Source organism: Coregonus clupeaformis, chromosome 20 (genome assembly GCF_020615455.1).
Source record: "Coregonus clupeaformis isolate EN_2021a chromosome 20, ASM2061545v1, whole genome shotgun sequence".
Classification (NCBI taxonomy): Eukaryota; Metazoa; Chordata; class Actinopteri; order Salmoniformes; family Salmonidae; genus Coregonus; species Coregonus clupeaformis.
Window position 1 is genome coordinate 18407483 of NC_059211.1, and position 24318 is coordinate 18431800.

The 24318-nt window shown below is 43.7% G+C and overlaps 2 protein-coding genes across 5 annotated transcripts; both read right to left on the reverse strand.

Moving 5' to 3' along the window:
* Nucleotides 1-2020: 2020 nt before the first annotated feature.
* Nucleotides 2021-4576, reverse strand: LOC121532746 (gamma-interferon-inducible lysosomal thiol reductase-like). Of its 2 annotated transcripts, XM_041838538.1 has the most exons (7): nt 4343-4574; nt 3477-3665; nt 3187-3258; nt 3009-3101; nt 2725-2877; nt 2440-2508; nt 2021-2310 (listed from the first exon to the last, which is right to left on the reverse strand). In XM_041838538.1, exons 1-7 carry the CDS (start codon nt 4478-4480, stop codon nt 2251-2253), a joined length of 774 nt encoding a protein of 257 aa, XP_041694472.1. In that variant the 5' UTR covers nt 4481-4574; the 3' UTR covers nt 2021-2250. The 2 variants fall into 2 exon arrangements, with proteins under 2 accessions (XP_041694472.1, XP_041694473.1); XM_041838539.1 differs by lacking the exon at nt 2021-2310 and having other exon boundaries at nt 2665-2877; nt 4343-4576.
* Nucleotides 4577-5085: 509 nt separating this feature from the next.
* On the reverse strand, nt 5086-14231 carry LOC121533661 (phosphatidylinositol 3-kinase regulatory subunit gamma-like). 3 transcript variants are annotated; one of them, XM_041839790.1, is made up of 13 exons: nt 13943-14231; nt 13455-13644; nt 12790-12875; nt 12567-12672; nt 12320-12418; nt 11956-12136; nt 11443-11568; nt 11213-11355; nt 10926-11102; nt 10758-10829; nt 10455-10628; nt 8542-8742; nt 5086-7468 (listed from the first exon to the last, which is right to left on the reverse strand). In XM_041839790.1, exons 1-12 carry the CDS (start codon nt 14136-14138, stop codon nt 8550-8552), a joined length of 1743 nt encoding a protein of 580 aa, XP_041695724.1. In that variant the 5' UTR covers nt 14139-14231; the 3' UTR covers nt 5086-7468; nt 8542-8549. The 3 variants fall into 3 exon arrangements, 2 of the variants coding, with proteins under 2 accessions (XP_041695724.1, XP_041695723.1); XR_005994485.2 differs by lacking the exon at nt 5086-7468 and adding an exon at nt 8889-9054 and having other exon boundaries at nt 8655-8742; XM_041839789.1 differs by having other exon boundaries at nt 5086-8742.
* Nucleotides 14232-24318: the final 10087 nt, after the last annotated feature.

Consider the following 24318-nt stretch of genomic DNA (forward strand, 5'->3'; position numbering starts at 1 on the left):
TCTGCCTAAAATCTGTCCACGAAAATAAGACCACGAAGTGAAGAATTTGTGCATGGAGGTCAACGATAGTGTTGAATTTGGTTTACAAAAAATGTAATTGCTAATTTGCTACGTGAGGCTTTTTTGATCGAAAAGACGATTCGGAATGGTTAGGTTGTTACGAATGCACTGATATAAGTGGACGCGCATGGCATTTCGTCAACTTTGAAAAAACTACTTTATCTCTGAGTTGTGCCTGCTCTCTCATTGGCTAGAACGGTCCCACCTGATTTCGCCTCCTCCTGCCTGCCTTCCATCTTTGAGGACATACATTAACATTGTCAGAGCCGTCACTCGACTATCTTGTGAATATAATAGAAAATCTTGGTTGGGCCTAGATTTAGGGCTCTATAGAGAAGGGTTTCCCAAACTCTATCATGGGGCACGTTTTGGTGTTTTCCCAAGCACTAAACAGCTGTTTCAAATAACCAACTCATCATCAAGCTTTGATTTTATTGAATCAGCTGTGTAGGAAACCCTGCTATAGAGTACAACAGTATGAGTCATAATACCCATAAAACCTAGCAGTCAAACAAGGAAATGTTTCCAATTGTTCTTCCACCATTCATTTTTCCCATAGGAGATTTTAGAAACACTTATACTGAACAAAAATATAAACGAAACAATTAACGATTTTACTGAGTTAGATTTCAAATAAGGAAATCAGTCAATTGAAACAAATTCATTAGGCCCTAATCAATGGATTTCACATGACTGGGCAGGGGCGCAGCCATAGGTGGGCCTGGAAAGGCATAGGCCCACCCACTGGGGAGCAAGGCCCAGCCAATCAGAACGAGTTATTCCCCACAAAAGGGCTTTATTTGACAGAAATACTTTATTAGCTGTCTGGGGGGCTGGTCTCACACGATTCCGCAGGTGAAGAAGACAGATGTGGTGGTCAGCAGTTGTGAGGCCGGTTGGATGTACTGCCAAATTTGGAAGCGGTTTATGGTAGAGAAATTAACATTAAATTCTCTGGTAACAGCTCTGGTAGACATTCGTGCAGTCAGCATGCCAATTGCATGCTTCCTCAAAACTTGAGACATCTGTGGCATTGTGTTTTGTGACAAAACTGCACATTTTAGAGTGGCCTTTTTTTGTCCCCAGCACAAGGTCCACCTGTGTAATGATCATGCTGTTTAATATGCCACACCTGTCAGGTAGTTGGATTATCTTGGCAAAGGAGAAATGAAAAGAATGAGAGGTTTTTATGCATATGGAACATTTCTGGGATCTTTTATTTCATCTCATGAAACATTGGCCCAACAATTTACATGTTGCGTTTATATTTGTGTATATTGAAAGCAGGTGCTTCCACATAGGTATGGTTCCTGAGTTAATTAAGCAATTAAAACATTCCATGACGCTTAGGGTCAAAAATTGCCCTGTTGCCCATTATTTTGGTTACCATGGCTAGAAAAAGAGATTACAATGACTTTGAAAGAGGGATCTCAAAAGGACCATAGGGGGTTTAAAGGGTGCGTGTCAGTCATCTGATCAACGCAATTGAACACTTATTGGAGATTCTGGAGCAGCACCGAGATAACATTTTCCAGTTCTTGTGGAAGAATGGTGTCGCATCCCTCCAAGAGTTCAAGACACTTGTGGAATCTATGCCATGGCATATTGAAGCTGTTCTGGCGGCCCAATGCCATATTTAGACACTGTTGCCATTTCCTTTATGTTAGCAGTTAACTGTACTTTTGAAAAAAGCTACACAAAGGAACATCGTTCTCCAGAATATGCAACTGTACTAAAATAAGTCAAAGTTTTTCCCCAGGTAACATGTCTAATGATGATGTTCTTCCATGATTGTTGCTTTTTCCCAATAGCTTCTTCTTGGGGTCAAAATGACCCCAGTTGTTAATCGATGCATGTCAAATATGTTGGTAGCTTGAGGTTTACGCTTTGTGGATGAAAGATGCCACGTAAGGCTTGAAAGATATTTACAAACTGTTCATACAAAACAATGATCCTCAACTGGTTAGCATTAGGTTTAATTATCAATACATAGGGAGTTATTTAACACATCGTAGAATCACACTGACAAAATATAGTCTTACAATTCATGAAATACAGTTCAGCAACAAATTAGCAACTGATGTTTTTGAAAGACCATGCAAGTTCATCACAGATCATGAGGGGAAACTGGTACATATATCATAAAATATATTTCAAAAACATGAATGGCATGCAGAATGACTGTTGGTTTCAGAACAAACGCCTGTCTAGTTTCTTCTGCGCGCCAGTACAGGCAGGGGGTTTGCCTCCCTGTGGACAAATATGGGTGATGATTACATTTTAGCTCAGCCCATGACCAAGTACATGTTGATCACAGTTTAAGAATTTAAATGTAATTAATATTGAACCTCAAACAAGGACCAGTCCCCTTCAACTCACCTTGTACATTCTGCAGACCAAGTTGAAAAGCGATGACATTGCTTTGTCCTGAAAGTCATCTGTGTATTCCTGCAAAGGAGGAGGAATTGGAATGTCATGTAGAGGATTTTGACACTGGCACATAGTGTTTGATTGCATGACCTACTATACACTGAAGTGTTTTAAGTAGCAGGGTATCCTTTCAAAAAGCATTACCCCCATTGTGGATAATCAGTAAATGCTCACCACTGGCTGTACTATAGCCACATTGTGCACCTAGTTTCAGTCCCGGCAGGGTCTTCTTACCCCATTAATAGTCACCCAGGGGACGTGTGTTTTGGCCGGACTGAGAGCTTTGGTCTTCAGGGCGTTCTCATGCATCAGTTTGAAGCCAAGCTCTCCCTTCACACAGGATGTGACACTGTCCCACATCATGGAAGGGACGTGCAGCTGTAAGCACTAGAGGAGAACAGAATGCTTGTTAGAACCAATACAACCAGAGCCCTTGATGTAAACATAGGTGCACAAATGCATTTTGAATGAAGAGAATAGCAACAGCAAAGACAGGTTAAAACCAGTACAATACTCACAGGTTGGGCAGCATCAAGAACATTAGCTGCAGATTCCATGCAGTAAATGACCGGGAATGCTGAGTACAGACCCACTGAATGTAGAACACATGCCTAAGCGGAAGGTATGAACTCATGAATCAACGATATTTCATGTTACAAGCAGTTCCGACATTTGCCATTTTATTGGCAGGCGCACCTCAATCATGTTACCATGACACTCTGGTTCTCCATGTTGACAGGTGAACGGAGAATTCCCTGAGGGAAGCTCCTGTGAAAGAACACCAGGAAAAAGGCTGCAGCATTAACACAACACAATATTTACTTATGTAATTACTGTTGATTTCTCTAATGTTCTTATTCAATAGTCTGGAAGTGAGAATGGATCTATTAAAATGTCTGTACTGAGGTACAACCTGAACTTCTCTACTTTTACAATGTGCCCTACTGAACATGACCCAGTGCTCCTCACTTCGAGAAGAGGCCTACCTGTGCATTGCCGTAGGGCACCAGTTTGACGTCCATGATGTCGTGGAGCATGGCCCAGGTGGGGAAGAGCTGCTGGGTGAGGAAGGCCCTGCAGTCTGGACACAGGCTCTCATAGTACAGGGTCACCTCCACTCGGGGTACCGGCAAGTTGGGCCTGGTAGCATTGAGCTCTAGACACTGCTTCTGAACCTAGACAGGATACATGTTCAGAGAAAGCGCGCAGGCTTACTTTGTTTCAATTAGACAAATAATTACTTGCCTGGAATTCATCGGAGTACATGGATATTGTGGGAACCACACCACTTGCAGCCCCCAGTTACAGTTTGAATGTTTAGAAATCATAGTAAAATGGAGGGCTTTAATTCATCAAGACAAATTTAAGGTCTTAACTTGAACCGAAACTAAACAGCTTGTCGGCGTCACATTCTCATCAAGGTTTGGCTTCAGTCACATGCCCTCACGAAATGTAGGACCTCTGGTGCACAATTTCAAAAGCATGACTCATTCAATCATGGACAAGGAACTCTTTGAACATCAATTTAGACTGAACCCACAATCCTGTAGAACAATGTTTGGGAATATACTCACATTTACATATTGCCCTATAACATGGAAATAGCAGGAGAATGTCTTAATGTTTGGTGATATTACACAAATAGGACATTTGATTTGTAGAAAATGACAAGTAATTTAATAATTCAACTGAACAACTCCTGCAATAGCTTGCATGCGACAGATTAAAAACTACTACAGGGCAGAATAAAAAAACATGAAAATAGATTTGATAAAAGAAACCAAAACAGAGCCCAGCAATTGTCATTATAATGTCTCAGCGCAGTTATTCAATGTTGATGATCCAAACGTACCCTACATTGTATTGCAATTTCCAAACTCCTACACCACTGCAACGGGGGGTATTCACAGGCCGGTTTGGGCTTCGACTTTCCTTGGGATTTCTTGAAAGTAGAGCAGAAGAAAAGGACAAATACAGATGCAAACTTCATGTTGCTTACAGGTACTCAAGCCTTCCTTGACACTTATCTCGGACAACACCGTGACCAATTTGAAAAGCCAGTGGGTTGGAGCTCCTCCCACTAATGATTACAATCATCCTCAGCTGTGATAATGAGCTGGATTCTTGTGACCACCTGGGAAGCCAAACTCTCTCATTGGACATCCCACAACAATTACAAGAACCATATCGTCTCTTCAACCACTTTTCTTTACATAAGGACAAATTGGTTGGCAAAACAGGTATAAGAACAAACTTAAACTTAGGCCAGAGTAGAAGCCTTCTTAATTGATTGATTAATTGACTGAATTCACATCTAATAGATAATTAATAACATATATACAGTCACAACATCAAAGCAATACCTAAATAAAGCAGTCCATCATCCGTAGTGATTAACTACACAGAAAGTTGCCAAGACAACAGTGAGGAACGTCATAGACTGTATGACCATGTTTTGACAGTAGATGTCACAATTCTCCCAACGTTTACACTCAATTGCCTTCTGAGCAAGGGGTTACTTTTCTCAGAAAACTGTTGGAAAAACGTCAACAAAAAGGTATTTTGACAACTTTACTCTTTTTAATAAAACAATTATTTTTTATTTAGTGCTATATAAAACTACCAGTCAAACAAATACAACATGAAAATATAACATTGTTTATGTGCAGCCAGAAAGTAATGCAATAACAATTTTACAGAGTTGGACTAATTGCTTACTGTCAATTTGAAAGTGCACTTTGCAATGTTTTGGGGGGGTTTCCATGTTTCAAAATACTTAACTCCAACCTATGTCAAGGTTGTATAAATTACGGTTTCACAAATACAAAAGTTAAAAACCAAGCAGTCTTAAAAACTATTGAAAGTCAAGACACAACAAACACTACGACAGAGTTTCATTCTAGATAAGCTTTTGAGCAGACAGATTTTGTTTTCTAACAGTCTTTTTAATCGATTTGGTTATTTAGAGATTGTAAATTAAATATAAATGTAGATCCAAAAAATTCACATTAGCTTATTCAATTAAATCTGTTCAGGTTATGATGAACAAGTAACAAAACACTGAAACACAGACAGGTTTAACGGCCTTTCATAAAAACCCATTTCAAACAGACCCTTAAAAACTTTAATGATGCAATCCTTGTCTTACAGTGAGATGTCCACTATGAGGAGTGTTTCTGACCTATCATAGCCGGTTATTGTAAATAAATGAGCATGTTCAAGTCCAATTGTAATAGAACTCCTGAAACATGAGCTCCCCATTCATGTCTTTGTAGTGCATTTACAGTAGCAGATTTAAACATTGGCAAGGCAACATCCCTACTCAAGCCTAAAATGTTTACCCACACACACTTTCTCTCACAAGCTGAGGAAGCGTTTGCTGTTTTATGTTGCACCGTCATAACAGTCTGTGAGACAGGAATCAAGCATAGCTTTTGTCATAATCTCCAATTTAGGCCCAAACCCACAGAAAAGCTGAGGGGAAAGATATAAATTCATCTGAGCCTGGCGCACTGTGAAAGACAGTCTAAAATATAATAATAATAATATGCCATTTAGCAGACGCTTTTATCCAAAGCGACTTACAGTCATGCGTGCATACATATTTTTTTTGTGTACACCTGGTTTTGGTCATGTTGGTGGAGGACAAGCATAGTCTTACACTGCAAGTGAAATTTCAAAATAAAACTGATAAACCTTTATTGATTGCTTTCTCTTTTTACATACGGTACTCTCTCACATGCCAAAAAACTGATTGTCACAGTTTTCCAAGATCCTTTGAACTGAAAGGCAGCCTAACTGAGCAGGACTCTAGCTGAAAGCTATGTTCAGTAAATAGTCCACAGACTATTAAAGTGTCATCTCTCTCCAAGGATACCTTTTCTCTTAACTACCATACAAACATAAGAAACGGGTTTACTAGATTAACATAACTAACAAAACAAACAATGTTGACAGTTATAAAACGTAGCTTTTCACCAATCCCAACATGCTGGGTAATCTAATCACTCCTTATAGTGAGCAATAAAATGCACCAATGCAATGGCATCATAATATATCACAAATCGTCCACCTCTAGCACCAAAAACCCCTCCACCCCAGCTTCTGCTAAAGGTTAAGAACATGATAATAATACTATACAAGATCTCTAAATCAAGTGAGATTATTGTGTGCAAAAGCTAATGATTTATGACCTTCTATGTCCCTGACATTTGATTTCTACCTCCTCTAGTCTTTACTCAGATACTACAAGTACTGTAAAAATGTCTGATTCATACATGACAAATGTAATGGTTATCAATTTCGATAATGAGCCGTCATCAAGTTGTCTACTAACTCGCTGCATAGTACTAATCAGTTTGTCAAAGTAGTTTGTTTTAAGTCTAACAAGAATATCTTGTGCATATGTTAGCATTACAGTACAACTTGTGAAGCTTGTGTCCTGGGAAATAAGTGCATTCATAAAGTGTGGCAGGTAAGGTCCAATGAAGGAAAATGCATTTTGAATTATTGAATTAGGCTACTTATACCCAGACTGACAAATACCTCAGTGCATATAGCATACATAACCCAATGTCAAAATGAAGTGAAAAGACAATGTTTCTTAAATCAAGTTTCTCAAGCAACTAAACCCCCACAAGATTTACCAATGATCGACTCAAGTAGAAAATGTGAACGTAAATCCATTTTCAACATGGACAATTCCAACACCACCATCATACACACACTAATGCAGGGGTGGGCAACTTTGGTCTTCATGGTGTCTTTCCTTTAAATCAGCAACTGATTGAGACCTGGGAAACCAGATGTGTGCACTCTGAGCAGTCAGTAGCAGTAGTGCCAGGCATAACTCTTGAGGGAGTTGTCCATCCCTGCTCTAAGGCAATCAATAGTGAGGTCCATTTCGGATTTCCAGTTTCACACACAGTGCTGTACAAAACACTTGGCATCTGATTTGGGCAAGGCATCCACACTGAATCTGATTTACAGAGAAATAATGGAAGACAGAGGATTAGAACAGAAGGCACTTTCACCACCAAGTGTTCCACCATGCTCTACTGTATGTGAAAGGGCACATAGCATGAAAGGTTACACAGAGAGCAGATAGAATGCTGTATGTCCCACAGTGCTGTGTATTATTTATTTGTATTAATATGAACTTGAAGTAAAGGAATAAAACACCCGACAGTTAAAGACATGCTCCAGGACTTTGGCGACTACTAAGTATTTTTTAAACCTCGTGCTTTGGCTGCATGTGTGTGTCAATGTGTAGTTCACACATACATCATCTATGAGCATAATTAGTGTTTTACCTCAATTAGCCACAAAATCCCTAGTTTGAAAGCAACTGTGTTTCTGGAAGCTGTGCTGCGCCATTTTCACTACATTATCCCCCACCTGTGCCAGCCGCCTAGTAATTCGAGTTCAACCAATGAGCTTCAGCTCCTCGCCATATCAGTGACAGCTAGAAAGATGCACGTTGCACCCACAGCAGAGCGAGACAGAGAGCAATGACATGGTGCACATATGTGACGTAGTACGCAATTTTGGCTCGTGAGCGCTACTTTTAGAACTACTGGCTAAAAACAATGGAGTAATGGAGAATCTCTTTAAGCCTTTTACCACAGTGGACAATGTGTGTAAGGCTTAACCTAAACAGAAAAGGCCTGTTAAGTATTTTTGTTCTCTATGTCTTGAATATCAAACCCTCTTGCAAAAAGCCCCTCTTTAACTAGAAAAAAAGTAACAACAGAAAAATAAAGAAAAATGGCAGATTTCAAAAGTATCTACAGCAATTACTTTGAGAGATGTATATATGTTTCTCCAAATACTATGTAGTGTTGTAGAGATTTAACAAAAATATAACATGTAAATGGGCTCTTCCATGTCAAAACCCACTCCGCCATTATATCTGCTGCTTCCCCTCCTTTCAAACCCAACGCTCAGAAAGAGCTTTGCTTTTTTGTTTTCTTGTTGGGAATAATGAGTGTTAGTGGTCTATGAGTTCTGTGTGTTTCCTTTCCACCCTGTGCCAGGCCCTGTCCGGGTTACCTTGCATCTCATCTGGGTTGCTGCTGGGTTAGGACAGGACATGCCAGAGTTACATTCAGCGAATCATTGTGCTGGACCAGGGAGGTGTGTCTATGGTGGAGCACCAGCTCTCTCAGTGAGCTGTACAGGTTGTAGGGCTCGGCGAAGCCATAGCCCGTGGAGGTCTTGAATATAACACAGTGCTTGATGTCCCCGTCCACACTGCATGTATAGACATGTGAAGTCAAGAACAGAACCTTTGGTTAGCCGAAACCCAGCAGTAGAGGTGATATTTCACCCCCAAAATCACAGTTTGTCAAATGTTTTCCTCAGACCTCAAAAGTGAACTACTATCAAGATCTACACACCATAAATGTTGAAGATCCTGCTACAGTGGTTCCTCAATTAAAAGTGTAGAGCTTATGCCGTGACACGTTTGTGGTAGATGGTGGCAGATTATGGTAAATTGCCTCATTCCGTCATTGCTATCGCAAGGGGGAGTTAGAACGCTGGTTATGCTTTTGGTTTCTCTCCCTGAAAAAAAAAAAAAAAAAACTTTATTTACCACAGTGTGGAAAGAGTGAGAGCCCCTCTATATAAAGTGAGTTTCTGAACCATATTTTCAAGACCTGAGCTATTTAATTTATTTGTTTTATTTATGAACTGTACTAGTTTATTAAGGCAATTTAATTTATTAGTTTAGGCTAGGCATATTTTGTAGGCTATTTTGCAGCATAAAGCTATATTTGTCAGCATAAAGCTGAGTGACTCACTCATTCATGGCTTTGGATCAAAATAAATAAATACCGACATTCTTTATGCCTCAATCCTAAATGTTCCTCAATCCCATAGGTTTGGACGAGCTGAATCAGTTGTGTTACTACTTACTGGAACAAAAGTCTGCACCCATAACGGCCCTTTGCAGATAAGATTGGCCAACCATGTTTTTAGACGGTCCCTACATTTCCTATGCATTTGAGATTTTCGGGCATCTCGGCAGGTGAGGCCGAAAAACATCTGATAAACCTGGCTAAACTGTCTAGCCATATTCCACCCCAAATCATTCTGTGTTGTCTAAAGCCTTGTTCACACGGCAGGCCTTAACGCTCAAATCAGTTTTGTTTTTCAAATCTGTTTCGGAATACTGACTGTCAAACAGCAAGTTACAAATGACCAAACTGGATTTGTGTGTGTTCAGACAGCAGTCATTTGCTGACATGGCTACGCTAGTTGTCATAGTAATGAGGGGTGTGTGCGCGGTGGTGTAGGCTGATTGGTGGTGGTGCTCGTGCTTCCTATCACTCAGAAGTTATGTAGCAAGCTAAGGTGACAACAATGCCTCCCATGCCACCTACAAAGGTGGTTTGAAATGTGGTTTGAAATATCATATTCCATGTGATTTTTGGCTGTTCAGACTGCAGGAAAAAAACAGATTAGAATCGGATATGCAATACTGATGGCGGAAAAAACTCGATACAGTTAACATATCGGATATAATTTTTGACGATATATCGTATCGTATCGTTTTGACAATATCGCAATTTTATGTTTGCGCTAGTTCTGTACCTGCACCAAAATGCCAGTATTTTTCCTTCATAGCTTGTTCTCCATCTTCTTTTTAAATATGTTTTCAGCACTTTTATTTCCATGACTGATCAAAACTCGTTTTCTCATGGCTCTCTCTTGCCACTCTGCAGCAGCAATATTTTGGAACATCGAATCGCAATAAAATCACAGTATCGAATCGCAATACAAATAGAATTGTGAGAATCGCAATACATATTGTATCGGCACCTAGGTATCATGATAATATCATATCGCGAGGTCCCTGGAAATTCCCTGCCCTAATATGCAAATACATTTGATTTGAGTCACTTCAAACCGCCAGTGTGAACAAGGCTTTACAGACCCCAGATCAGGCTAATGGGACTCACACTACAGAGCAGGCATAGGAGCCCTTCTGGGACTGGCTGTCTCGAATCAGGAAAGTGCCATCACCCTTGCCCCTCAGCAGCTCCTCGGCCTGGCCGCGCTTGATGTCGCCCACGTACCAGGTGCGCTCGTCGTGGTGCGGCAGGTCTTCCTCCTCATCCACCAGAGAATACAGGCTGGGAGGTAGAGGAGGGGAAGAACGACAGACATGGGGATGAAACCATTGTCGATACGATACATCATAAGACATGATAATACATGGTAATACATTGCAACTGGCAAATGGCTACATTGGTTTCACTCACTCTTCCACGTCGTTCTTGATCCCCAGCCACTCGTTAATCTTCTTCTGTCTGGTGCCCTTCTGATTGAGCCACCTGGGACGTTAACACAAGCAAGCTGTTAGACTGCCATGTTCCTAAATATTGTCGTTTCGCATTGTGCAGTGTGTGTGGTAGAAGGGTAAAACTTACACCAGAGACTGGTCTCGGATCTTCCTCAGCTGCATGAGGTCCGGTTTTAGGCTGTTCATCTTCTTATCGATCTCTCGGTTGTCCGCCGCATGCTCCTTCAGATCCTGCTCTAGCTTCCTCTTGTTGTCATGGATCTCAGTCACCCGCGACTTCAGCTTATCTGAATTACTTTGGATTCTGGAAGATGGAGCGACAACATTGGGAGTTCCCCCACTTTATAATCATGATCACTACCGGCTTCATAGTCAATCAGGAAAATCCTAGAGCAAGCAATGTACTGTGGATACCTCTCAATCTCTTTCCTGTTGCCCTCCCTGTGGAACTGGTCAATGTACTCCTTGCTGTAGCTCTCTTGGGTCTCGCACTGCTCCTCGAAGATCTTGATGGTCTCGTTGAAGGCCTCGATGGCCGTGTGCTTCATCTGTAACTCCTGAAGTACATGGAAAACAGACGAGATTGTGCTAATTTCAAGTGCTATGGAGCCCAGACCAAAATGTGACAGTGAAAACATATGTACCTGAGAGGTGCGAGTATACTCTTCATACAATACATCATATTCCCAGCTCTTCTCCTGGCATTGTTCGTGGTACACCTTCAGTTGCTCTCCTACTGCTTCCACATTGTCCTCTTTCACCACCTGGTCCTGGAAATAACAAAGAGCACAAGTCATTAACTGACCACAGCACAATGTTGAGATACAGTACATTCAATGTGGGCTCAGTGTATTTCAAATAGAGAAGGGCAGCAAGCAAACTGTTCTCGCCTAAACAGAATTGTTTGCTAACATTTCAGACAAGCTTAAGTGCTCTTTGGGAATGCCATGGGTTATTTTCCTTAACGCATGTGCCATAAGAAATGTAGGGCCTTCCAGAAAGCATCGGGTTCGAAGGCTGCATTCCTTTTCTCTTATATCATCTCTATTTAAAAACCAAGTAGTCCCATTGAGATAAGGCCCAGAAGCCAAACCAATATTGAGGCCCTTCAGAACAGGATACAGAACACTATAATAATAATAACAGAATGAGCCTACCTGCTGATATTTGGAGATGGGGTACAGTAGCCGTGAGTCCAGCTTGGGGTTGTACTGGGCCAGCGACTCGTGGTGATAATACAGGATGAGCTCTACCACAGAAGCAAAGGTCAGCGGCTCAGAGAAGCCGTACTTGCCTCCTTGGTGGAAGATCTTGATCAGCTTGTTGTTTCCTCCTTTCCTAGAAGAGTCCGGAGACGTTGTGCAACGTTACTGAGGTTCTGTGAAAGACTCTGGAACCTATCCAAAGTGGTAAAATGCCATTGCATTTGAAATGAGTTACTAGGCGAGCGCGAACTTGGAGTGTATTTTAAGAGGGACAAAATAGTCACTTTTAGACAGACTTCATTATTAATACCCTTACCTGAGAGTCAATGTGTATTCTCCTTGCACCTTGCTTGAGGCATCTCGGACCAAGAAAGTGCCATCCGGTGTGTCTCTCATCTTCTCATTCACCTCCTCTCTGGAAAAATATATACAAATATATATCATGATTATGTAATTAAAGATGGGTGAGTAAGACAAGTGACAATATTTTCTTATTGAAACAGAAGATCTTGGTTTCAACTGTAAATAACCAAGTGTGGATATCCATTATTTATCCATTTTACCTGGAAATGTCTCCCCAGTACCACTCTGCGTCAGCCATCTTGCTGCCATCTCCATTGATGACAGAAGATGCCATGGCTTTGGTTTTGGAAGGCTTGGGAGGTAGGGCTGTCAAAGGAACCAATTGGTGGTGGTGTTACAATACAGTGGGACTTCCATTCAAAATTTACCCAGGAGGCAAAGACGGGTTTTTAGTGCTACATTGTTGTGAGCTTGTGTGTTTACCTGGTGACATTTGGTCCAGCTCCCAGGCCCTCGCCACCAGCAGTCTCTCCAGCAACTGGGCAGAAACCTGATGACCTTCTTCTGACCTGGACACAAATAAATACACTCATACGTCAGTCATTCAGAGTACGGTGGAAAGCTTTGCTATTACAAGTAAATAAGGTAGAGAGAGTGGTTCAATGGGATAAGGAGGCGGGGTCATATTTTACAATAGTACCAGATGGATGGGTGCCATAATAACACCTCAGTTACTAACACGTGGGACATTGGAGAGGTGCTGAGGGGACGTATATTCTGCTGACTACAAAGAATAGTGTCCTTCCAGGAAAACAGACAGGTGTTATGGCTTCAATCTCTATCTGGCTCAACCTGGGGTCCAGTCCTACAGCCAGACACTCTGTAGACTAACAACAGCATGTGCTCAAGAGGATGCTGGCACTGTTAATGCATTCTCTTCCTCTCTGTGTCTGTAGGCTGGCCAGTGTGTCTCTCTCCCTCTCTCACTGGCATAACATAGCCCTTATAAAAGTGGCACTTATGAAGATGGGAGGTTTTTATCCCCCCTTTAAGATTAGTCTAAATTTGAGTTTAGGTAAAAACTAATATTTTGGATGAAAGTTTCATGACCAACATAGGTACAGTATTTGTTTAAATGTGAGACTGACCCAGCGGTGAGCAGAAGAGGGCTGAAGTGGAATGCGAGGGTGTGGGGATCCAGGCCGTTGTAAGCCGAGCTCTGGCCCACTCGGCCCAGGTGTCTGAGCAGGTACTGCAGGGTGAGCAGGCTCGGCAGGGTCAAGGCCGGGGGCTCCAGTGCCTTCAGCAAACGCCTGCCTGTCTCCTCGATGGACAGCTCTGGGATATAAGCGCGAGCAAGTTGACAATCTTAGTGCCTTGGGTGTGAGACACAATGGTAAGTAGGCAACATTATTTTCTATCCGATGCCAAATTAACATATTTTGCTTTGCATTTCTAAGCGATTCCAAAATATACACAATTCTTTCGACAGTCCTGATAGTGTGCTTCAATGACGGCCTTTAAATTATTTTCCTTAGCTTTGTTCGCCACCAAGTAGAATATGCTCCTGGAATCCCTTGCATCAGTTCTTAATGAGATACATGAAGAAGCATGTGAGTGCTAAAGGCGCTGTTACCTGCTTCCTCTTGCAGGGCAGTCTTCAGGCTGGGATAGATAGACTCTGGGATGACGGGGGAGGGCAGGTCCTGCAGGAATCCCATCAGGGCTTCTGAGAGAGCCTGGGTGTCGTACTGGCGCATCTCAGGCCCAGAGAGCTCTGTAAAAGACCACAGGATCACTTTAGTTGCTAAGTCAGACACTGCAGAGTCCATTTGTGTACATCGCTGGTTCTCCTGTTCTGTGGTAAGGACTCCAGACAGTGTTGTTGTGGTGTGGCCAGCGTTACTGGTGTGGCTAAGTGTGCTGTCTGGGAAACAGTGTCCAGAATAGTCCTACGACAGGTGACGGTGTCTGAGTGCCTAAAATAACGTCCTACTCCTCTTCCACCGCTGCGACAGGCAGGCAGGCCAGACTGGCTGGGAGCTGCTTACTGCTCCGTCACGCCTCAGCTAGCAAACAACAGCTGTCTGAAAAGGCCTGCCTGGCTCGGCCCAGCTCTCTATCTGAGCAGATAGACTGTGGGGAGAGTGTCTGGCATGTGTGAGCACAGGGAGGGGAGAATCTGGGTTGTTCTGTCTGTCTGTGGCATGTGAAAGGTATGTGTGGGTGGGGGGGGATCTAGCCTACATCGTTCCGTCTCCACATGCAGCAAGTCCCAGGTCACATGAACCCTAGGAACAGCCTCTCCAAGTAAACACATCCTACAAAACACACAGTGTTCACTTTCTCCAGTTGAAACAAACAGTGTCATGGATATGGTCAGTCACATTATAGATATGCACATATAACAAGCGGAACATTAACTTGTAGAGCCAATTCTATTGCATTTAATGTAATCGTACCAATTTTACTGAGTTACAGTTCATATAAGGAAATCAGTCAATTTAAATAAATGAATTAGACCCTAATCTATGGATTTCACGACTGGGAATACAGATATGCATCTGTTGGTCACAGATTACTTATTTTTTAAAGGTAGATCAGAAAATCAATCAGTATCTGGTTTAACCACCATTTGCCTCATGTAGCACGACACATCTCCTTCGCATAGAGTTGATCAGGCTGTTGATTGTGGCCTGTGGAATGTTGTCCCACTCCTCTTCACTGGCTGTGTGAAGTTGCTGGATATTGGCGTGAAATGGAACACGCTGTTGTACACGTCGATCCAGAGCATCCCAAACATGCTCAATGGGTGACATGTCTGGTGAGCATGCAGGCCATGGGACATTTTCAGCTTCCTGGAATTGTGTACAGATCCTTGCGACATGGAGCCGTGCATTATCATGCTGAAACATGAATTGATTGAGGTAGATGAATGGCATGACAATGGGCCTCAGGATCTCATGAAGGTATCTCTGTGCATTTAAATTGCCATCGATAAAATGCAATTGTGTTCGTTGTCCGTAGCTTATGCCTGCCCATACCATAACCCCACCACCACCATGGGGCACTCTATTCACAACGTTAACATCAGCAAACCGCTCGCCCACACGATGCCATACACGCTGTCTGCCATCTGTCCAGTACAGTTGAAACCGGGATTCATCCGTGAAGAGCACACTTCTCCAGTATGCCAGTGGCCATCGAAGGTGAGCATTTGCCCACTGAGGCCGGTTATGACGCTGAACTGTAGTCAGGTCAAGACCCTGGTGAGGACGACGAGCACGCAGATGAGCTTTCTGACCGTTTGTGCAGAAATTATTTGGTTGTGTAAACCCACAGTTTCATCAGCTGTCCGGGTGGCTGGTCTTAAGACGATCCCGCAGGTGAAGAAGCCAGATGTGGAGGTCCTGGGCTGGCAAGGTTACACCTGGTCTGCGGTTGTGGGGCCGGTTGGATGTACTACCAAATTTTCTAAAACGACGTTGGAGGTGGCTTATGGTAGCAACATTTATATAAAATGATCTGGCAACAGCTCTGGTGGACATTCCTGCAGTCAGAATGCCAATTGCACGCTCCCTCAAAACCTGAGACATCTGTGGCATTGTGTTGTGTGACAAAACTGCACGTTTTAGAGTGGCCTTTTATTGTCACCAACCCAAGGTGCACCTGTGTAATGATCATGCTGTTTAATCAGCTTCTTGATATGCCACACCTGTCAGGTGGAGGGATTATCTTGGCAAAGTAGAAATGCTCACTAACAGGTTTTCTTTAGAGAAATAAGGTTTTTGTGCGTATGGAATATTTCTGGATCTTTTATTTCAGCTCATGAAACATGGGACCAACACTTTACATGTTGCGTTTATAGTTTTGTTCAGTATATATCAACAATTCTTTACACTGTTTGGAAAGTATTTAAATGGCAGTACCCAAGTATTTCAATGGCAGAAAAATCCCTGGATTGTCTTTAGGGGGGAGAACAGCAGAGCCGGGTTTCTTTGATCCGTTTGAACAGGCTGGCCTATTTCTCTACACAAACAAAGGCTGTGTTATTGGCACACTGTTGAAATAGAGCAAAGACAAATAGAGCATGCAGTGGATCCTCCAGGAGTGGGAATCACAAGCGCAGCATGTTAATAACCCCCCGAGTTAAGATGGAATTTAACCTATTTAACTGAACTCAATAGGCAAGGCTATAGTCTGAACAGCACCACAGATCACTGAAGTCACAGGGTTGGGAGTAAATCCCTTTTTATCCCATTAGAATGGATGCCTCTAGCCGACCATGGCAACAAACTATATCAACTTGTATAGCTCAGCAAGAGATGAATGTAAGAACAATGCATGCATGCACAAACATAAGGTGTAAGAGAGGAAGAGACTCTGTCTCTGACCGCCAGCAGCCAAGGAGCCATGTAGCCTATAAAGGGTCTCACACGCCAAACCTGCAAGAGTTTCCCACACACACACAAGTTAACTCACCCTTCTGAAATAGTCTCTTCTCTCATGGCATGCCTGGATTAGTGGGTCAGTAACACATATAAACATCCAAAATACAGCACCCAGAGTTTAAAATACATGGCCAAGACGCTAACTGGAACACGGCGTGTTTCAACGTTAACCTGGCCTTTCACATGCTACCCAGAGGCCAAGGAGCCCCTTTTAGGAGTGCTAAGTCTGAAGGGTCTAAGACCAGATGGCGGGAGGAAAGGTTGTCTGATTGGTGATCGGGAGTAGAGGTGTGAGAGGAAAGGTGAATTCCTATCAAATCCCATGCGTCTCCCCTAGCCGATAAACACTTTCAAATGTCACTGTTTCTAGACCATAGGGATCGAAATGGACCATGATAAAAATCTAAATAAATATAATATATTATAATATAATATGCCATTTAGCAGACGCTTTTATCCAAGGCGACTTACAGTCATGTGTGCATTCATTTTTACGTATGGGTGGTCCCGGGGATCGAACCCACTACCCTGGCGTTACAAGCGCCATGCTCTACCAATTGAGCTACAGAGGACCACATGCCAGGAAGTAAAAACAGGAAGTGTACCTTCAATCTGTGCTGTGATTTGTTGAGTCAACTCAATTGACATGACAAAAAATACATTCCATGAGTCACATCAGTTAGCATCATTTGAATGAACATTCCAAAATACCATGGAAATTATTGCATCACAATATATGGCAGCCATTGCGAGTGTACCCATGAGTTAACCAGTTAATTAATTGCCAGGGTTAGAGGTTTGAAGCCCGTTCTATTCATTCTTATTTCTATGGTATTTTCCAAATATATGTATTCATATGTCATGTCATGCATAAAATATCCCCTACCAAAGCATTGGTTTACATGTAAGTATGGTAACTGATACATTCATGCCAAATCAAAAGTACTATGTGGCATATTTTCAGGTCAATGCTGCTGGCTATCTTGGCAAATTACTTGTACTAAACACCTCAGATTCAAAAGTGTTCTGATATCACACAGCCATCTTACCTTTTTTCTCAATGGCCTCTACCAACTTCACCAAAGTGGGGGGGGGACATTTTCTGGGGGAGGAAACGGCTGGACAAACTCATGAGCTGAAGTCCCTGGAAGACAAATAGGATAGGCCTTGATAATGTTTCAAATCAATGAAAACTACAACAGCCCGTCAAATAACTACATCTATTCACAACAACAAAACCCAGTTGAATTTTCTTTCAGGCATTTCACTCTCGCCTCCTTCACTCCATGGCAGGCCCTGTTTCACCATGGCCCTTTGCACGAGAAGGGTTATGCAAACGTCTCAGTGCAGTACAATTAAGGATTTCATAAAAAACCCTGAACAGGCAAAACCTCGGTTGGCAGCGCACCAGAGCCTCATTTTCGGGCCCACCGCAAAAAGCTTGGCGCTTCGCACCCTTTGCCTCCTGGCAGCGCAAGCCTACAGTAAACCAGGGGTCTGATTAATAATTCTGGAGTTCACACAAAGTAACAAAAAAATGAAGAAAAAAAACTCAGCACATTCCCCCTCTCTGTTGCACGTTAAACATGGAAACTCCCTGGCTCTCGTTTTCCCTCCCGCATAAAGTCCGCCCCATCCCCCTGCTTCTCTTCTGCCTTCACTCTTCGAGGGTCGCCTCTCTCAAATGCCCTGGAACCTAACTGCTGTGAACTATGTTTGATTCGGTCTTGTCAAGTTGTTACTGTACAATAAAGTAGAAATTACCTAACATCAAAATAAATGTATAAAGAAAGCATATTGCCCTGTACAATAAACAGTGCATTAGACTACATAAAGCTATGTTGCAAATAGTGTTGGCATACAAAATGGCTTTCAAGAACTGTGTGTGTGTGTGTGTGTGTGTGTGTGTGTGTGTGTGTGTGTGTGTGTGTGTGTGTGTGTGTGTGTGTGTGTTGAGAGAGAGAGAAAAGCTCAGGAACGAGAAGTGAGCAGAGGACTTCTAAGCCAAATAATATAATATAAATCACTCACAGAATAATATCAAAGACAAGAGGACTCAATAAAAAACACCACTCAAGAAGTACCCTAGGGACTGCATTTACGATCTGAAAATACACCTGTTGGCCACTACACAAAATATTGCCAGAATTCAACCCAAGAGGGCAGAATGGAGCCAAGCTAAACAGTCAAGATTAGGCCACCTATTACATTTTAGTCATTTAGCAGACGCTCTTATCCAGAGTGCATACATTATTTTATTTTTTTCTTCATACTGGCCCCCCTATTCAACACATTATCGGAAAGGAACGATTTCCTAGATTTAAAAACTTAGCAGCATTATGGTGTGTACAGAACATTAATTATTCAGCCCAGTAATGACATACATATCCTGTACATCTGTCTTTCAAAGCCAATAGGTTCTATTTCTTTTCCTCAACTCTCACATACGTGTCTACACACAGACACAAGCAAAGTTGCCCAGAGTTTTGGGCTTCGTGCAAAATAATATAGCTTTTTTTGGAAAAGCAGCTGTAACCCTGGGTTTTAAGGAAAGGAACCAACTAATCATTGCTTGCCTAGGAAATCTTGGCAAAGCCTTCCTCTGAAAATGCCCTGCGAAGCAGTAAGCCTACGACTATACCACCCTGGGAGTTCCTGGGATGTTGAGCAAGCAACAGCTTTTTCCCCATTTCAGCAATTTAACTCTTTCAAAGTCTCTGCAGGCCTCACGGTGGCATTTCTAAGCAGTTTCATTCTTCTCCAGCTGTTTGGTTTGATGGAAGTAATGTGGAGAAAATCAATAAAAAACCTGTACACACTGCCTGCTCAACCCAGATCGTAGAACCATGGTCACTCCCTGTCCCAAGGCTGGGTATCATTCCTAGTCCATTGGCTACACTAAATCATGTGCCTCGTGCAGACAGACTAAATATAACTAACATAGGTCCCACCATTAAAATAAGCCCCTAACGTTCACCAATTAAAATAATGAGAATGTAGAGCATGTCTTGAAAAAACGTACAGTATGGGAGAGTCTTTTTCTCCAAGGACGAAGGTAGTTTGTAAAAATAAATACATAAAAAAGTCTAAATTGCATGTCAAGTTCATATTGCACTCAATCCACCTGTACAATATCACCCACTATCCTTACTTTTCATTTACATTACATTTACATTTTAGTCATTTAGCAGACGCTCTTATCCAGAGCGACTTACAGGAGCAATTAGGGTTAAGTGCCTTGCTCAAGGGCACATTTACGTCATTTAGCAGACGCTCTAGTCCAGAGCGACTCACAAATTGATGCATTCACCCTATAGCCAGTGGGATAACCACTTTACAATTTTTTTGGGGGGTAGAAGGATTACTTTATCCTATCCCAGGTATTCCTTAAAGAGGTGGGGTTTCAAATGTCTCCGGAAGGTGGTGAGCGACTCCGCTGTGTGTGTGGGGGGTAGAAGGATTACTTTATCCTATCCCAGGTATTCCTTAAAGAGGTGGGGTTTCAAATGTCTCCGGAAGGTGGTGAGCGACTCCGCTGTGTGTGTGGGGGGGTAGAAGGATTACTTTATCCTATCCCAGGTATTCCTTAAAGAGGTGGGGTTTCAAATGTCTCCGGAAGGTGGTGAGCGACTCCGCTGTGTGTGTGGGGGGGGGGGTAGAAGGATTACTTTATCCTATCCCAGGTATTCCTTAAAGAGGTGGGGTTTCAAATGTCTCCGGAAGGTGGTGAGTGACTCCGCTGTCCTGGCGTCGTGAGGGAGCTTGTTCCACCATTGGGGTTCCAGAGCAGCGAACAGTTTTGACTGGGCTGAGCGGGAACTATGCTTCCGCAGAGGAAGGGGAGCCAGCAGGCCAGAGGTGGATGAACGCAATGCCCTCGTTTGGGTGTAGGGACTGATCAGAGCCCGAAGGTACAGAGGTGCCGTTCCCCTCGCTGCTCCAAAGGCAAGCACCATGGTCTTGTAACGGATGCGAGCTTCAACTGGAAGCCAGTGGAGTGTGCGGAGGAGGGGGGTGACGTGAGAGAACTTGGGAAGGTTGAACACCAGACGGGCTGCGGCATTCTGGATGAGTTGTAGGGGTTTAATGGCACATGCAGGGAGGCCAGCCAACAGCGAGTTGCAGTAATCCAGACGGGAGATGACAAGTGCCTGGATTAGGACCTGTGCCGCTTCCTGTGTAAGGCAGGGTCGTACTCTCCGAATGTTGTAGAGCATGAACCTGCAGGAGCGGGTCACCGCCTTGATGTTAGCGGAGAACGACAGGGTGTTGTCCAGGGTCACGCCAAGGCTCTTCGCACTCTGGGAGGAGGACACAACGGAGTTGTCAACCGTGATGGCGAGATCATGGAACGGGCAGTCCTTCCCGGGAGGAAGAGCAGCTCCGTCTTGCCAGGGTTCAGCTTGAGGTGGTGATCCGTCATCCATACTGATATGTCTGCCAGACATGCAGAGATGCGATTCGCCACCTGGTTATCAGAAGGGGGAAAGGAGAAGATTAGTTGTGTATCGTCAGCGTAGCAATGATAGGAGAGGCCGTGTGAGGATATGACAGAGCCAAGTGACTTGGTGTATAGGGAGAAAAGGAGAGGGCCTAGAACTGAGCCCTGGGGGACACCAGTGGTGAGAGCACGTGGTGCGGAGACAGCTTCTCGCCACGCCACTTGGTAGGAGCGACCGGTCAGGTAGGACGCAATCCAGGAGTGAGCCGCGCCGGAGATGCCCAGCTCGGAGAGGGTGGAGAGGAGGATCTGATGGTTCACAGTATCAAAGGCAGCAGACAGGTCTAGAAGGACAAGAGCAGAGGAGAGAGAGTTAGCTTTAGCAGTGCGGAGAGCCTCCGTGACACAGAGAAGAGCAGTCTCAGTTGAATGACCAGTCCTGAAACCTGATTGGTTTGGATCAAGAAGGTCATTCTGAGAGAGATAGCAAGAGAGTTGGCTAAAGACGGCACGCTCAATAGTTTTGGAAAGAAAAGAAAGAAGGGATACTGGTCTGTAGTTGTTGACATCAGTGGGGTCGAGTGTTGGTTTTTTGAGAAGGGGAGCAACTCTCGCTCTCTTGAAGACGGAAGGGACATGGCCAGCGGTCAAGGATGAGTTGATCAGCGAGGTGAGGTAGGGGAGAAGGTCACCGGAGATGGTCTGGAGAAGAGAGGAGGGGATGGGGTCAAGCGGGCAGGTTGTTGGGCGGCCTGCAGTCACAAGTCGCAGGATTTTATCTGGAGAGAGAGGGAGAAAGAAGTCAAAGCATAGGGTAGGGCAGTGTGAGCAGGACCAGCAGTGTCATTAGACTTAACAAACGAGGTTCGGATGTCGTCAACCTTCTTTTCAAAGTGGTTGACGAAGTCATCCACAGAGAGAGAGGAGGGGGGGGGGGAATGTGGCAAAGAGCTTCCTAGGGTTAGAGGCAGATGCTTGGAATTTAGAGTGGTAGAAGGTGGCCTTAGCAGCAGAAACAGATGAAGAAAATGTAGAGAGGAGGGAGTGAAAAGATGCCAGGTCGGCAGGGAGTTTAGTTTTCTTCCATTTCCGCTCCGCTGCCAGGAGCTCTGTTCTGTGAGCTCGCAATGAGTCATCAAGCCACGGAGCTGGAGGGGAGGACCGAGCCGGCCGGGAGGATAGGGGACACAGAGAGTCAAAGGATGCAGAAAGGGAGGAGAGGAGGGTTGAGGAGGCAGAATCAGGAGATTGGAGGGAGAAGGATTGAGCAGAGGGAAGAGATGATAGGATGGAAGAGGAGAGAGTAGTGGGAGAGAGAGAGAGCGAAGGTTGCGGCGGCGCATTACCATCTGTGTAGGGGCAGAGTGAGTAGTGTGGGAGGAGAGCGAGAGAAAAAAGGAAACAAAGTAGTGGTCGGAGACATGGAGGGGAGTTGCAGTGAGATTAGTAGAGGAGCAGCATCTAGTGAAGATGAGGTCAAGCGTATTGCCTGCCTTGTGAGTAGGGGGGGACGGTGAGAGGGTGAGGTCAAAAGAGGAGAGGAGTGGAAAGAAGGAGGCAGAGAGAAATGAGTCAAATGTGGACATAGGGAGGTTGAAATCCCCCAAAACTGTGAGGGGTGAGCCATCCTCAGGAAAGGAACTTATCAAGGCGTCAAGCTCATTGATGAACTCTTTTCCTCAATCTCTCATTCAATATGCACCGCTGATGACAAGGGTTTGCCTAAAGCCTAATTTATTATACCCAACGTACATTATGCAATGCAAGAACAAATTTAGCTACGCAAAATAGCTGTCCTGTGTAGATTCGTCGCAAAAATACCCAAAAGTGTACAGCCCAAAAGTTGTAAATTGATGCAGCTACGCAGGGAAGCCATTTTGCGTAACTAATTGTGTCGCATACATACTTTGGGTATAAATTAGGTTTAACTCCAACTCAAATTGTGTCATTCATTTTTTCACATGCACTTGAGTGCAAATTGTCAGTAATGAAAAGGAAAAACGACACTACAACCAGTGGCATTTTAGAGATAGAAGAGTTACATGGGTTAGGATTTTAGGATCCAGCAAAGAGAGGGTATGTGTGACTCTATGAGAGCAAGATTAAATGTATCCAACAGGTTAACAGGTTGGAATAGCTAAGGCAGCTGTGGGAACCATCTCCATTTAGAGAGGAACTGAGCTGACCTGCCCCCCTACAGGGAATGAATATAAGGCAAACCCAGAGAAATGTGCTGCTTCAGTAGAAAGCTCCCCTACCTGTTCTACAAGTGCCCTTTTCACACTGGCCTGGTGCTTTGTCCAAGCTCCCAAAGCAAGCAAAACAATTTACTGCCTACAGAACGGAGGACTGAAAGGAAGGGGAGAGGACTAACAGGCAGAAAATGGAGGTACAATGGGAAATGGAAGGTGGGCAGATACTGTGAAGACAAGAATCATGGGTAAATGGGAAAAGTAAATAAGAAGAGGACGTGACATATTAAAGAGCAAAAAAAGGGGGATAATATGGACCGTTAAAAAAGTAGACAGGATTTGTAGCCCTTTTTATACTACTGTACTCTTGTATGCAGAAGTTAATCATTTGAATTTTTGTTATTAAACTATTTTGAATGAATCTATGACCTTGCTTGGAGTGTATACTGTAAGTAGTACTAGACAGTGCAGAGCTGCAGTCCTACCTCGCTGTGCTGGGGGAGTCTGAGGCCTGGGGGCTGCTGGGAGGGGTCTCTGCTGCCGAGGCTAGTCGGAAGCCACGTACATTTTCACAGGCCCCACATACTGGACATATGTCCCAGGGAAGTCTCCCCTCTGCTTGGTGCGCTCGTTGACTCCAATGATCCATCCCAGGCGCTCCGGGTGCTCCTCGTCCCCATCCTTGAGTGCAAGGGACATCAGTGACGTCTTGCTGACGGTCAGTATGTCCCCTGACTGGAGGTCAAGGTCCTCCTCCCAGTCTTTGTTGTAGACATAAAGCGTGCGGAATTGGAAGCCCTCTACAGCCATGTGCAAAGATGTCCAACTATGATACACACTGACCAGGGCAGTGACGTGCCAGAGTGTTGAGGATGTTTATTGTGATGGCAACACTATTCAGGCACTATCACCTAAAACTAAGAAGCAT